Genomic DNA, 16,488 nt, shown 5'->3' with positions numbered 1-16,488 from the left:
AGACTTTCCTAATGCGAAGACGAAGAAACGCTAGGACTGTTGACGTGTAACTTCACTGATGTAAATTGAACCTCGGACAAATCTGTCTTACAATATTGGTATTATCCTAAAACGAGGCACAGAACAAGTGTGGAGCCACAATGATGGCAAGGCGCCTACTGTACACTACTGTATACTGTATAGTCGGAGTCGCAGCAGCTTGCGCAAGTCCCGGCCATATGGCTGTATGGTGAAAGTCAGCAGTGCAGTTACATGTGGCTTTGTCCACTTCGTTACGAGTATAGCAATAGCAATAGCAGTGGTGTGGTGCGCATGCGCATGCCAACTGTCACTGCAGACAGAACTGTGTCTATAAACTTCCTTTTGAAGGCAAGGTAAGGTGTCTGAAGGGAAATTCAGGTCACTCTTATTACGCACCTCTAAGGTCATTGCGATAAGGAAGATAACAAATGGTGCAGCGCAGTTCGCTTCGGTTAGTTAAAACCCTGTCTTAGTCCTAACTTCCCGTGGTAAGTAAAGACATGCCTTACTTTACTTTATTCAGGGTTTATTATTGCATCAACGACACTACTCGTGATCACGTTTTAAGAATTTTAAATAGTTTATTCTTTTTTTTCTTTTTTCCCCTCTGATTCCTCTGATTAGTCAACGGATAGACCAGAGACGGTGTAGTAAGGTAGCGGAATCAACTTTTTTTAACTCAAATATAAAACTAAACCATTCAAATGGCTAGTAATTATTCTTGTTAACACCTAGTTGTTTCCTACCGCTTCACACGCTCTTCGTAAGCTTTGCCAGTGTATGAACACTTCTGGTTCAAGTGAATTATATTTCCAAGGTCAGTGTAGAGTTGACCTTGTTCCCCCCTGGCAAGGAAATCTGTCAAGAGTGTATGTTTATAGCCATTGTACACGTACATGTACTTTATTATGAAGTGGTCTAACACTCAAGCTTTAAGTTACACCAAAAATTCATTTGAAGACAATATTCCTTCAAAACTTATCGCCTTCAAATGGTGTTTGGCTACTTAATATTCATTACTGTCTCATAATTGCAGTTTATAATGTGCAGGCGCTTTGATTACTTTTGTATTTAGCAGCTCCGCCTGGTGGTGAGTTACATCAATGGGCATAGGACATAAACCTTCTTTGTGGAAAAATACATATACATAAAAAAATTTCATAACGATCGGCCAAATAGTTTCTGAGTCTATAAAGGACATACAGACAAACATTCATTTATATATATATATATATATATATATATATATATATATATATATATATATATATATATATATATATATATATATATATATATATAAAGTGCACCTGTTATTGAATGTCTCCTTTCGTTTATATATTTCTCGAAAAGGGATGTTCACTATCAAATAGTCCAAAAATGTACTTAAAACAATATTGTTGTGAGTTTAAGTAATTCATTATGCCTATTAATTTACATAAATATGTGCACACTTCAAGGTATAACACTTGCAGCTCTTGTAAACCCTGTAACGCTTATGGTCAGCTTGCAGGGCATCAATCATTCTAATATGCAAGCCACTAAATCTAATAAAACAAGTAATCAGTTATATCAAGGGTCATTAGCGCCTAGAACCCATCCCAAGTGATCTTTCGCTATCACCAGAAGACAATGTTATACCATCACCATTGTGCTTTCTGTACAGAGCCAATCTTCGTAACTAGGTTATCGTTATTTATCATCTTCACAGCGGTCTAATCAATCAACACAGAAACGCCATTTATAACCAGGTCTGTATTCTAAATCCCTAAACCCTTGATGCAGAAGGACATAAGAATCGCCGAAAGAAGTTGGAATCGATCATGTTCGACAGAGAACAGCTTGGTACTGCTATCGTCCTTCACCTCTCCTCATGCTACTCCAGATGTCGATCTTTCTGGATAAAGTCGTTACCAGAGGAGAGAGCGGAATGTCCCGTGTTTACAGGATCACGTGGCCATCCACCTCGCACAGCTATAGCTGTAAACTACAAGCTGTAACTCCATATGTGGCCCTTGGCCGCCGATCAAATCGTATCTCTGCCGTGGGTGCGACTCCGAGTCTCCGGTCTTTGAACCGCGTTCAAGGAAAATCAATTTCCACCATGTGGCGCTCTCCTGGCTTCCATCCAAGCGAAAGGTTCTTTATTGTGTGTCACAGTGTGATGTTGTGAAATCCTCATAATGGGAATACTAGACAATACATTGGCTAATAGGAATTTGGGAGCGATGTTGAACATTGATTAAAGTTTTATTACTACAATGGTTACACAGTGAAATACGAGTATAGTACAATACAATAACATTTTTAGATATGCAGTTACATATTCCTAATACGAGATTCTTATGTGTTTAGAACGTTCAATGTTACAGGTCGTAGATAACAGAAGATAGCAATAATTACTCGTGAGTACCCTTGGGCTGCGAGTATGAACTGTGGAACGAGTAACTTCCCAGATGTGTGATAAAGTAGTAAACGATTGTCTGAGTAGTGTATCAATATGGTTGTCATAATTTTGCTGGAGGGTATACGAGTGAACGGTTTCCATGTCTTCGTACAGTATTTTATCGGCTTTATTGGCAGTGCCTGCAAAGTGACGGCACAAAGGACCATAACATGTATAAGGATGGCGCCAGTTCCAGTCCTGAATATTACTACCCTGTTAGTATTATATGGTTTCTTATCTAAGTAACTAGAAATCTAATGTAAAAGTCCTTTTAAATAAAGCACGTATATTTATGTGCTCGGTACCAGACGCCTCGCGACTCTGTAGATGGAAGAGGTAACCAACCAGCCCAAGTTTATGGAGTACTAGGCCTCTATTTATGAAAACGGTTGCTTAATTAAGCCGTCTCGGAAGAGAGGTGTGGCTAGCGGAGGTTTCTGTTCAGACTGGGGTTTACGAGACAGGATCAGTCCTAGGTGCGGGGTGGGGCGGGGGACCTACCCACCGGGTGAATGAAGAAAGTGGGCCGTAAAATTACTGGTAAAGTGGTCAGCTTAGCTGGCACCGCGGGATGTGGTTGCGTGGTGAATAGACGAGCATCTTCACTCAGGATTACCTTCACCAGGACGATTTACTTTTTATAACCGTATGCAATGACCCAACCACCTATCAATGATAACTGTTTATTACCAATCAATTATCACTTTCAACAATTGTTATTTGGTAAAAGCATAATTTGATACTTTGATCTAGACTTTCCTGGAAATCCAAACTGATTTAAACGCGCTTTTTTATTTCAGGAAAAGGGACAGCCTTAAACGAAAGAAAAACATGATTTTTTAAACTATTCACTTTTTTTAATACGTTGGTCGTAAGTTCCTACAATCCAGTTGGAATTTTGTATAACTAAGTGAGTTATTTACTATTCTACTTTAACACCCATCAATGTTTCCGCATTCTATACTGAGCCAGTCTTTCTAGGCGGTTATCTCCGTTTGTTTACTTGTTCAGTGTACAAAAAGTTTGCATATTGTTGAAAGTTTTCCTTATTTAATTTATGGGTACAAAATTATAGACGGTAGACATCTATCTTTTTAAAGAGCAAACTGAATCCCTGCCAAATATGAAAGCTTTTACCTGGGATCGAATGATTTCATGTCCATTTTTTTCCTTAACAAAAAAAAATCATTACTAAAATTGCTTAATGTAGGATTTTGTTTAATATATAAGTGGCATTTTAGTAAGAGTTCCGATTACATCCTTTCATTACTTTTGCACATAATCTGTACATGAATTCTAAATATATCAGTGTGAGCCGTCATCTATAAGTGGTCACTAACATTACCAAAGAAATCATTACAAGATCACGTGATGTGGGATTTTGGTAAGTTTATGATTGTATTTTTCATTATAGTTCCGTTTACACATCTACGATATCATCGGTTCTCGTATTTTTTAACATAATCTATGAGTTTTCAATCGTGAGGTTGTGTTTTATGCATAGTATTGTTTAATTTAAACACACATACTAGTGTTAAAGTTACCGAAAATGTTAAAAAGGACACTTGTTCTATACTCAACACGATGGGAACACAATGGGAGCAAGTGCTCTCGACATCTATCTATTTGTGGTTTGTTGGAGTCGGTATGCTCACCACAGAACCGCGTCGCCGGAGGTCGGGATCTGATATACCGGCAAATTCTAATGAGTGATTATGAAGATAGTGGTGACAAAAGAGACATACATAGTACACAATTTTATTTTTTTATTTGTATTAAAGGGCATTACATGAACAGATGCTCGATAAAATGATTGCTTAAAACTGCGGTACTAGAAAGGAGTGTTATCGTTGATTACTTTTGAATAGCATATCCCGTGACACTGAACAACACAATTTTGTGACATGGAGAAGTTTATGTGCAATATTCATTATTCATTTTACTTCTAACCACACCCTGGCTATTATACCATCAGGCTTGGAATCGACAATTTTAAGTAGTAGAATACTAAGGTCAGTTAACTCATCGAGATGTTGAAGAGAAGTTTCTTTTATTATTTATTTAGGTTATGGCGCGTTATGAGCTACGTCTACAGTTATAAGAATGAAAATAAATGTGGATGTGGACTGACCTTCAAATACCTCGTATTCCACAATTTTGAATAAATATCCTAAATCAATATTTTGCATCAAAGATGCAACTTTACCGAAACCTATTGAGGGCTCATTTTAAGTGACTGCGACCTTAGCTTATAGATGTGACCATTAATAATGTATTGTTTATGTATAGGTGATTTGGTATTACTGTATTGATATTGGATATAATCTTGTATGTTGTGGTCCAAAAAACAACAACTTTTTATTGTATCGAATTACAAAGTGGACATACTTTGAATTCTCTCAGTGTTAAAATGCAATGACCATATGTGTTTAATGGGAACTGCTCGTGGATGGGTGAGTCATGCGTTCAACTATTTTATTATAATACACTACTTTACTGATGGATCAAAATCCATACCTTCAATATTTCCTACCACCGAGTAGCGTAACCACAAGCCACATAATAGATTTGCGGTCAGAGATTCGAAAACAAGACGGTCCACTTACGGCTAAATATTGTAACTAACTGGTAAAACTTGAGTAATTGCAAAATACTAATTAATAGACGTTTAGTTTTTTATTTCAGTGATATCAGGTAACCGTGAGCCCCTTTATAGATGTGCGGTCAAATTCGAAAATAAGACGGTCCAATTAGGGCTAAATGTTTTGGCTAACTGGTAAAACTTGAGTAATTGCAAAATACTAATTAATAGACGTTTAGTTTTTATTGCAGCGATATCGGGTAACGTAAAAATTATAAAAACGTCTAAATCAAATCCTAAAATTGAGTCAACGACCGATGTCCTCGTTTCAGTTGTAACAATCGCCGAGGACGGACGTAGCGGGCCGATACCGGTGTGGTGTGCTGGTGTGTGCGCGTGTCAGAGTCGCCAACATAACTCTCCACCAAGCCCCCCAGCCCGCCGCACCACCTGTGTCCAGAATCCCGCAGAACTCCCGCTTGTTCCACAGTAGCGCGGTCAAACCTATTCACCGAGCTGCTATAAACCTCACTGGGCCGTTACACCGGGCCATGGCTCCGAAAAGGCCGCCAAAAGCCCACTATCGTCGTTTATTTAATATCGCTTTCCAATTTGCTCTCATCTGATGCCAGCAGGCTGCGCGATTGCCAGGAAAACGATAGAGGCGTGGCGACTTGTTTCTTTATTCTGGACTTGACCGCTTCTCAGTATCTTGACCAGTTTTAGTTAATGTGTATTAAACGTCTACGTGAAGTTTATTATCATTGTCTACGCTGTTTTGGTACCTCAGACACCTGTGAATGTTCGTCTGACTTGATTTTATCGGAGGAGAAATTTTTAATGGCCTATTCGAGCCACCATTAGCTATATATTATTTGAAAATAAAATCTACTTGTAAATCTCATGGTAAATTGTACACAAAACAAGTAGACTTTTTTAAATAATTAAGTCTGACATTATAGGAAAACACATAGGAAGCCATGATACTTTGGTAATCAGAGTTAGCATGAGTTGTCAACAGGAACTTTATTGTATTCTTATCTGCATCAGTGATAACATTCAACGTTCTGAGTAGAATTTAATGTTAAATATCAGTATCAGCTAGTAAAGGAAATGTATTTCATGACCGTTCATCCACGAGAGCAAGAGAACCCACACGCGAGACAGGCTGGAGACTTGAATGTACGGTTTTACAGAAGCCGTCCCAGCAAGTGTACTGCCAAGCCTCAGCAGCTCAGCTCGCATGTTCCCCTTCTATTACCGAAGTAATCGTAGTGGGCTTCCTAGCTTCCTATTTCACACGCAAGTCTTGTAACTACACGAACTTTCTTGTCGGCTTATATTTTAATGAAATTTTCGTCGTAAATTCTATTTCTCTCGTGAATATGAAAGTCCCAATAAAAATAGTTTACTTGGACGAGTCTTATTTTAGAATGCATGATTTAAACGTGTAAAGTAAAATTACGCAAGTTCATTGGTTGCTTAACAGCTTATTACTTTTTATTCTGTCCATATATCGGTTATATCGGTTTTTTTTGGTGCTGCGTTTATTGTCAGCCGTAGCCTGAGCAGTGCCAAATTGTAGATTTTTCAACCGGAAACTGTTTCACCTCTTAACTTTCCGAAACATTTATATAATGAGGAGGAGATAATCAAATTTTTCTTCGGCAAATGGATTTTGAACGTTGAAACATTGAAACGGTTTTATAATGAATTACTGAGGAAACGTTATTGACATGTACCGTCTGAAATCAGACGCTGTTACAATACTTGACTCCTGAAATCTGGAGTCAACGTCCGTCGGAAGAGATCCATACAAGTCGGCAACGAAGAAGCACAAAACGATATATAAACAAAAGCTCTTGGTATATTTTCGACATCAGAGACATCTAGACTTCAAAATCTAGTTGAAAATGAGAAAACCTCGTCATCTAGATGATGTCTATTAAAAAAAAAACGTTTATGGTATTAATTGTGCAGTCTTTGAATAGTAGTTTCCATTAAACGCTATAAGAATTTACCATTATGATTATTTTTTTGTTCAAAGCCTAAAATAGTGTGTTCTTAACTCTATATTGTTAAGATTATATTGTTAGTTTCTGTATTATTGTCTTATTGCATAAACTCAATATAGCTGATAGCATAAGTTGAACAATTAAGCACTAGTAAATCATGGCTGAAAGTTAGGTTTTCTTTGGACATGGGGTCCAAACAGTGAAGATTTGAGTATTTTTGGGACGTTCTTTCAAAAACTTTATAGAAACGTGAAATACTCTGTATAACGATTGGGTTGTTGTAAAACATGGTTGAAAGTCTTGTTTGGACGTGGAGTCCGAACAGTGAAGATTTGAGTATTTTTGGGACGTTTCGAACAGTGAAGATTTGAGTATTTTTGGGACGTTCTTTCAAAAACTTTATAGAAACGTGAAATACTCTGTATAACAATTGGGCTGTTGTAAAACGTGGCTGAAAGTTAGGTCTTGTTTGGACGTGGAGTCCGAACAGTGAAGATTTGAGTATTTTTGGGACGTTCTTTCAAAAACTTTATAGAAACGTGAAATACCCTGTATAACAATTGGGCTGTTGTAAAACATGGCTGAAAGTTAGGTCTTGTTTGGACGTGGAGTCCGAACAGTGAAAATTTGTGTATTTTTGTGGCAATCTGAAAAAAACTTTACAGAAACGTGAAATACAACAATTGGGCTCTAATAAAACATGGCTGAATGTTAGGTCTTTGTCGGACGTGAAGTCCGAACAGTGCAAATTTGTGTATTTTTGTGGAAATCTGACAACAACTTTAGAGAGGTGATCTACTCTATATAACAATTGTAGTATCACAATACTCGTACATTCTTGCATAATATCTGGTTGCGGGATTCAATGACCCTGCTTCCCCTCCTCCATATGCGAGACTGACACCGCCGTAAACCTGTGTAATGCCGGCAGACAATGCGTGGTTTGTGCACAACGCGGAAGCGAGCTCCGGTATTGGGTCAGGAGCCAGAAGCTACCGCTCATCCCTCGCCTGCAGCTCGGCAGCTCTCGGTTACTGTCCATTAATTATACATGACCCCGCTGCGCCTGTTAGATTTATGAACTTAACGTCGACAATAGAGAATAATAACTGCCGCTACTACTTAGAACCTATATGGTGGCGACGAGGATGCTTAAGTGTTCGAGAGGAGGTGATGGTGCATTCTGTGCCAGCGATTAGTTGTGCGTATTACGTTTGAAACAGTGTATGATCCTTTCACAATTCCTCTTGCTGGTGTCCCTCGCAGGATTTTAATGAAAGGGTAAGTTTTCATTTGTTTAGTCGATATCAACATAACTCTAATTCCAAATATAGTGAGAGTTAGGACTGTATAGAAGTAATGCCATTGCTGCTATACCTGGCGGTGTTTCAAGCTAGAATACAACCTTTTTTATTAACCCATGGTATAAACTCCGATTATGTGTTGAATACAGACTTGGATTTCTCATTTTTGAGAATACTAGTTATAGAAAGTAGCTTCTATAACTAGGAAGAAGCTTCACAAGAATGAGCGAGTAGTCACTCATTCTTGTGAAAGTTTTGAGAATAAGATACTTCTTGAGTTTTAGCGATAGGTATCAAGGTTAGTCGTTTTACAAGCATTTTTACATTCCGTAAAATTAAATAAAATTACTCGTGAGCTGATCTTTTATATCACAATCAACTCTCATTCGTACAAAAACTATATAGTGTCTTTTTATATCCTGAACAAAGCTTAGTTCTATTCTTTGGTTCCGATTCGGGCTGGTCATTCTTCACAAGTTCTCTCCTTACTGCAACTCCAAGTATACATATAGCAGACTGCCGTTCCATTGAACTGATGGGAGTCGCATCAAACACTATTATCACATGTACCACCGCTTTATCCGAGATCGATGGGACTGTGGAAGCCGCACCAGCGTCCATCCTATAATTCCTTTCCTTCCTCACTTATACGGCTTTCCCCGTGCGATCGTGTAGCTGGCAGTAAAAAGTACAGTCGAAGCCCCTATCTTAGCCAAACACATAAAACACTGGCCGCAGTCTGCGATCGCTTCCCCGTTGTAATTGATAATTTGACTTGTATATTGGCCTGGTTAATGTATGCAGCCCATAAATCAAGCGGATCGCCGCGATAACTCACCATTGTCTCGAGGTTCGCGGCTCCTTGGGCCCGGCACTTTCCGGCGTCGTGGTACAGGCGCATCGGAGCTCACGGACAAGCTAGGTTATCGTGATCGGGCTACGCGCCGTTGTTTGCAGCCCTAGCGATTACATTTCTTACATTCTTTTGTTCTCAAGACAACGAGATAAATAAAAGAATTGGTTATTTCGAAATATCAGGATCTATGGAGATGTGCTGTAGAACTCGATTATTGTAAGATTTTAATTTTCAGATGTTACGGTCAACTATTTCATTGTACAAGGAACCAAAAAGCTGTTTAGGAATGTGTTTTCACACATTTTTAGGAAATAATGCAACTAAAAACAAATTCGTTAAAGCTTTCACGGATATTACCCTATCCAAGCCGTGCCAAGTTTTGTTGGGGTCCTGAATTTATGGTAATGATTTTGTTCTTGCTGCTATATTCTTGTATATTCCTCAGAAGTTTGTTCGGTCGTATCCTTGAAACATTAAGAGATATCAGAGTTATTAAGGATAAAAGTTCATTAAACTGTTTAAAGTTTCCACTTTGTATCTGTTGTCTATTGTGTCAAAACCAAGACAAAACTGTTGGGCAGATACAAATGATCATCATATTGAACGTTTATTACATGAGGTTGGTCAATGAACTTATCTATGGCTTCTTTAAATACTATTCTCATACTAAACCCATCCTAAATATGCAAGAAATTAAGACAGATATATTAGGAAGCACCTCGTTTGCACCACTGATCATTTGCCCAACGACCCTTCTGGAAGATATATAATTTGTACGATTCACCTTAGAAAGACATAGAGGTTCGAATACTCCACCGCCTAGTTGGTCCTAATACTCTATTTGTTTGAGTTCAGTAAATTATACAAAATGGGTTCGTGTGTATGTCCGTGATCGTATCATGCACATTCACAACAAATAAAACAACGAAAGACGCAGCTGACGATATTAGTCTAGTGACACAAAACTAATCAAGTCACAGGCGATGGCGACTCGAGTACCAACAACTCTGTGACCTGAAGTCGCTGCCCTCGATCGATCCCGAAGGCGTTCCGCGCCCAGATGCTGATCGTATCTCACAAATCCATTGTTTCTCTAATACCACGACTGCGCCCGTGCCAACGTTCCTCTTCTCGTCTTCTCCAGTCCATTGTTCCAACAACACTTTACGTGTCGCTGTCCCACTTGACACCGTCCCCATTGTTCAGTGGTTCTAACGCTCCTGGTGTTTACATGCATCTGTTTGTGTCTCGAGTGACGAGGATTTGTTTATCGGCAATTAACCGTTGTTTACCGCACGTCCGGGACAATTTAGAGAATACTTAATGTCAACTCGAGTGGTTATGGTTATGTAAAATGTACCGGGTTTTTCTTAGGATCTGGATATTTCAAGATAAAATTGTTATATTTTAAGCAATTGAAGAATTGGTTTCAAATTAAGTGAATTCGTTAGGTTTCCTTTTTTAATTCGAGTAAAATTGTTTGTATTTAATTAGTAAAGATGACTTGTTAGTTTAACTTTTTTTCAATGGTAAATAAATAAATATGTCGTGAGGATTAATAGACAAGCCCTCGTAATTTTAAATTTGAGACCGTAGTTAAACCAAGGAATGTTTATTTAACGTTTGTTATTGACGATGGAAAGTGTGACAGGATAATAGGATTTCGGACATCTGCCATCGTTATATGTTACAAAATGTATAACACTCGTGTATAACATAATGGACAGTATAGTATATAACATATAACTATGGTAAATGTCCGAAATCCTATTATCCTTTCAAGAAATGTTAAATTATTATTTTCTATTGATTAGTTATCTAATATTATATGTAATGAATATTTTTGTTCATATTACTCGCAAATTCAATGTGTATGTATGTATATAAATGTATTCATTACTTTATAATAGCAACATTGTTGTAAAATCTTAGATTATATGATCCCTTTTTGTAAATATTTAGGTATTAGTAACTATTTGCAGATATTTACCGAACACAACTGATTGAATTGCAGGCCAATAATGTGCATAAACAAAATCTGTTAAAAAATGAAGATTTAATTGAAATTTATAGGTTTAACTATTGACTTAACATTAAAAATTATTCTTATTTTGCGGGATTCAAAATTTAAAAAATATATTTTTACTCAACCAAGAGCTGTAAGACTTTTTGGCATACAATTCAAGAAATCATAACAGATTTGCAATATTTTGATGAATGTAACAGGTTAATACTTTAACCTTATGAATAGTTTCAATATGTCTTCATGTAAAGAAGGAATCCACAATTCACGAAAGAGCACAGTCATGACTGTCGGTACAAAGAGACTTTGCGATCATCATATCGTGGTTTGTAAGAGAACTTTAGTTAAATATGTAAATTTAACTGTTTTTTATTAATATACAATGGATATTTATATTCTTTCACAAGAAGACTAAGACACTACAAGATTCAACATTGTAATTCTAAACTACTTCACAGCTATTTAAAACAAAAATTGCAGTAGCCTACTACAGTATTTTGTTGTATAACCAGCCTCGAAATGGTGTCTTATTTTTAATTTATAAAATTATATTCTAATATGATATTGTCTAAATGGACGCGAAAATTCCTAAGTAATTCTCACTTATAATATCTGACAGCTGCTGATGTATGGAATACATAGAAAATAAATTGGTTAGGTCTGAAACAAGTTGATTATGATATAGCTGTTTTGGCCTAAAATTATGATTATATAAATCTGCTCATATCTAAAAACCAAAAAGCGACAGGTTCTTTTGGAATCCACCTGTTCAATTTGGACAGTGAAGAGGAGATCCATCAGGAGGTCGGAACCACGAATCCCGTCCAGCCAGATCGCTGTACGCTCCACTGGGACAGACAGCATGAGAGCAAAAACTAAGGAGCTGATTACGATAGCTGTCCTGCTCGGACATATCAATTATATTGCTCCAATTGCACGCATAACTGCACAGTCAACCATTGATTCCTGTTTTTGCTGGGAATTCAGACACATTAAACTGTCTCCATCCATTTATATCCTTGATCTTCCTTCTAGATTCATGTGCGCTCTGCTATTCTGTTAATGATCACGTAAACATGGCAAAAAAGATATAAATCATTGCGACTGCCACCTTGATATTGCAGATTCACCCAACTGATTGACATTCTTCTCAAAAAATTGGATGATCATCATCTTGAAATCTTATATGGAAATAAGCACAGGAACAAAACATCCAAAAAGTTTTTAATTATAATAAAATAGTGTAGGCCCCACAAAGTTTCTTTCCAAACATGATCTCAAGTACAAAGTAAATTCGTTTTAATAAGTCTGTTTGAAGTCTAATTGTCCATATGGCCAAAGCGCCTCAATAATGCCCGTGTCATACGTATTGTGTACCTTTGCCTCACAACTTTTGAAGAACCTTAACCCTAAATATCTACTAGCAACGTTACATCAGAAATCCCAAGTGAAGTTTAGCATGTTGGATGACTTCAACAATCCAATAACTACAAGGCTTAGGCACGCGCGGGGAGAACCGTGTTGATTGTTCAGTTTAACACGTGCCGGTCTCTGGGCTCGAGCACGTGTACCAACTATTCGACACATTCCAGACGGACTAGGCAAAGTGTTGATTTTCATCCAGCATCACCAGTAAGGTGCTGTAGTTTATCTTCTCAGCCGTTCCTCGTGCAGTTTCGTTTATAACTCCAAGCGTTTGTTTTGTTTCGACGAAACGGTCCAAACATTGTTTGATGTATTATTTTTTCAGTGAATTTGACCTCATGTCGCCTGATGGCGGGAAATTATCATTAATGGCTTATCACTTAGATATTGACTAACTGACAAGCCAAAGTTTAGATACTTCTCTAGTAATAATATATTTAGAGTATCTAGACACGGCGCACCCAGAAAATTTCTCTAGGGGGTGTCCGAAACACTGGAATCGGAAGTATGGACATTCCCCCCCCCCCCAGCAGGAGGATCCGGGAAATTTTTGAAATACTAGGTCCATTAATTGTTTATAAAAGGAGGACAAAGATCAGGTCAGAGGGTATACAGTTACAGTAAAAACACTCTACTACCAATCTTCAGGGGAAGCTTATTCAGAGATAATTAAAATCTTATGTAACAGATACAATTTATATTAAGTGTATTTTACTTTAAAAAGTTATCATAACATTAAAAAATACGCATTAAATAAAAGAGTTACGTTTAAATTCCAATGATGATGTCTACTCTTTAATTAAAAAGTATAGATATCCGAGTTTGAAATTTCACCACAAAATAACAAATATAGCTGCAATAACGGGAATTATATTAGAATTTTTCCTATTTATTTCTGCGTTTTTACATATCATACTGTTTACTAACAATAACTTCCAGTTTTTGAAAAAAACCCTTTTTGGCGATTTTCAATCAAAATCAAACTTTGAAATATTTTAATTCAGAAATTTTAAATCCTATTACGATCGTTTGAACTGTGGAAGCTTATCCCGAACCAGCCAGCTACTGCCTAAGAGCAGACCTCGCCAATTCAGGCCAACCACGAGGACTTGATATAGTGCACTGCTGCCTTGGTTTGGTTTGGCCAGCACTAATGTGTTGGTCGTAAATAAAAACGGCGTTTCTGAAATCGGTGAAAGCGCCGGTGAACTGTTGGTGAACACTGTTTTACGATTCGGATTAGCATTCTACCTTCGTCCGACGCCTTCGTAATTTCGGTGGTGTTATGGCCCACAACTTGTGTCTTCGCTTGTCGGCGTGTTGTTATCGCCTTGTAAATGGCGTCAGAGTCTAGTTAGCGTAATGGCTGGGCTCACAACGGCGGTAACTTGCACGGACAAAGATTTTTCAACATAATGTAAAAGATTACTAGCGTTTTAAGTTCACCTCGCATCCACAGTTGCACAGTGATGCTTGCTTCCATCCGCGGTTGCACAGTGATGCTTGCTTCCATCCGCGGTTGCACAGTGATGCATGCTAACCTCACGACCATGATGTGAACGACACGACTCCTGCGCAGTAACAATGGAAGAGCCACCGCAGATGCAGATTGCCGCGAGTCCGAGACCAGTTATAGAGCCACCATATGGCCAGTTCGGCGCTCGGTTGAAGGCCATGTCAAGGTCACCCTGAAAGCAATAACTATTCACTGTCAAAAGCCTTTTTCCAAACACCGACCGGCACTCCGCCTCTTCATTTTTTAAAGCTTCTCCCTGTACCCTGTCACAATTCGAGTCAAAACAATGCTTCATTTCGTTATTTGCATGCATGCTTTATCCATTGAATGAATGCATACCACTGTGTCTTGCCTCCATAAGAAAGAAAATGAGGAATCATGTACTAATTTTGTACCTTTTAAAATAATCTAATAATTATAAGAAAATTCTGACTGCATGGTTTATATTTCAACTAAGATGGTCTGTTTGAAGAGCCCTTTGGTGGTTTGAGGTATATGATGCTATAAATTGTTCACCCAGCGATGAAAACATTCTTACCATCTGGCAGGCAGTGCAAGCTGAGTTAATTAAGTAAAATATTACAATTAGCTTGTTGGAATTGTTTTATTTTTTGTTATTCTTTGCTTGTTTGAATCCCAAATGTTCAGCAAATGGAAGTTTTTTTTTTAATGTGGTGTCGAAATGTAATAACCAACGTTCATTTAATCCATCTAATTGGAATAACATTGTGTTGAACACCTGCGAATTGAATACCTTATCTGGTGAACAAACAAAATGCTATGGGGAAAGTTTCGTACACTTGCCGAATTTCCAGATTCTAACAAGGCACTGTTTTTACAGAGACTCTCTTTACCGGCTGAAGTTGCAAGAGCTAAAGAAGCTGGAGAAGGCAGTGTGGCTAGCACCTCCCGACAAAGTACAACTGTGCCAGGACAAGGGCCAGACCGAACAAGACTGCCACAACTACGTCAAGGTTTTGCTCAGCAATGGCAAGAAACTCTTCACTTGTGGAACAAATGCCTTCACACCTCAATGCTCCTGGAGAGAGGTAGGATCAGTATTAGTGGTTCTATAAGTAACATATGTAATGTTTTCTGTTAATTAACGTGTACTGAGTCGGCAGTCTGAAATTCAAGCATAATTCCTTTCACACCTGAGTAGTACTCAACACATGTTCCATAATTGACAAAGACTGTTGTAGCCCTGTACAGAGAGAGTGGCATGTATATATGTGTCAGTACTGTACTATCTCGTTGGCCTGCCACACCTCCCCTTTGCTCTAATTACGCCCATTACATAGTTGGCTATTGTAACGGCCAGTGATAAATCATTCTGGTTACACAGCTGATCACTATCTATGTTTGTTATCACTAGCTGGTGTGAAGAACGAGGTTGTTAAAGATGTCAGTTGCCACACTGTATCAATCTTTGTTGCTCTGTAAACAAATCTTGACACGACAATCTGTTCAGTTTATAGATTCCTGGTGTAAATTGATGATTATACTGTATATTGCTCCAGCAGTTAAAATATACACCTTTCCTGTAAACAATTTGAGTGAATCAAGCCAGTTTATGGATTTCCCGTTTTAAGGACTCTTTTAACACCTTATTTTTTGGACAGCAGTTTGTAGTTTTAATTCCTGAATAGTTTTAGTAAAATATTGTTCAATACAATTACAAACGTTACTCATCCTCATCCACATTGTAAATATTTTATTACTTCTTTAATTCCTTTACGAGGGAGATTAAAGGGCATTTAAACCACATATTCTTCCATATAACTATAACTTCCATAACTATTCAAATCCCACAAAATATCAGGTGTTATTGTTATTGTTGTCATGCACAAAAATTAGTTGGTATTATTTAGAAAAATGTATTCTGTTTTGTTTGAGAATGGTAAGTAACATAGATTGGTCATTGTTTTCTCAGATGGAGGATGTAAACCGAGTAACAGAATGGGTCCAAGGCGTGGCCAAGTGCCCTTACAGTCCTCACTCAAACATTACGGCCCTGATGACCATGTCAGGCCAATACTTCGCTGGGAGCCCCATGGACTTCTCTGGGGCCGATGCTGCTATCACCAGAGATATGGGCCCTGCTGGCCCTTACCTCCGAACTAATCAGTACAACTCCAAGTGGCTCAACGAGCCCCAGTTTGTCGGCTCCTTCGAGACCGATGCCTTTGTGTACTTCCTCTTCCGTGAGAGCGCCGTCGAATACATCAACTGCGGAAAGGTAAAGCCACAAGTATAGTTTTAGTATATTAAGATTCTCAAAGACTACTTATATATGAAGAT

General features: G+C 38.0%; 1 protein-coding gene across 1 annotated transcript in view; it reads left to right on the top strand.

Annotated features, from left to right (window-relative positions):
• LOC124352869 (semaphorin-5B) overlaps positions 1-16,488 on the top strand; it is a 121,691-nt gene that overhangs the window by 90,724 nt on the left and 14,479 nt on the right. Inside the window, exons 5-6 of the mRNA XM_046802584.1 lie at positions 15,029-15,236; positions 16,121-16,426. Of these exons, the coding sequence (XP_046658540.1) occupies positions 15,029-15,236; positions 16,121-16,426 (514 nt within the window). The remainder of the gene's footprint in view (positions 1-15,028; positions 15,237-16,120; positions 16,427-16,488) is intronic.

Source organism: Homalodisca vitripennis, chromosome 1, assembly GCF_021130785.1.
Source record: "Homalodisca vitripennis isolate AUS2020 chromosome 1, UT_GWSS_2.1, whole genome shotgun sequence".
Taxonomy (NCBI): domain Eukaryota; kingdom Metazoa; phylum Arthropoda; class Insecta; order Hemiptera; family Cicadellidae; genus Homalodisca; species Homalodisca vitripennis.
Note: the sequence above shows the minus strand (reverse complement) of the source record. Positions and strands in the feature narration are given on the sequence as shown.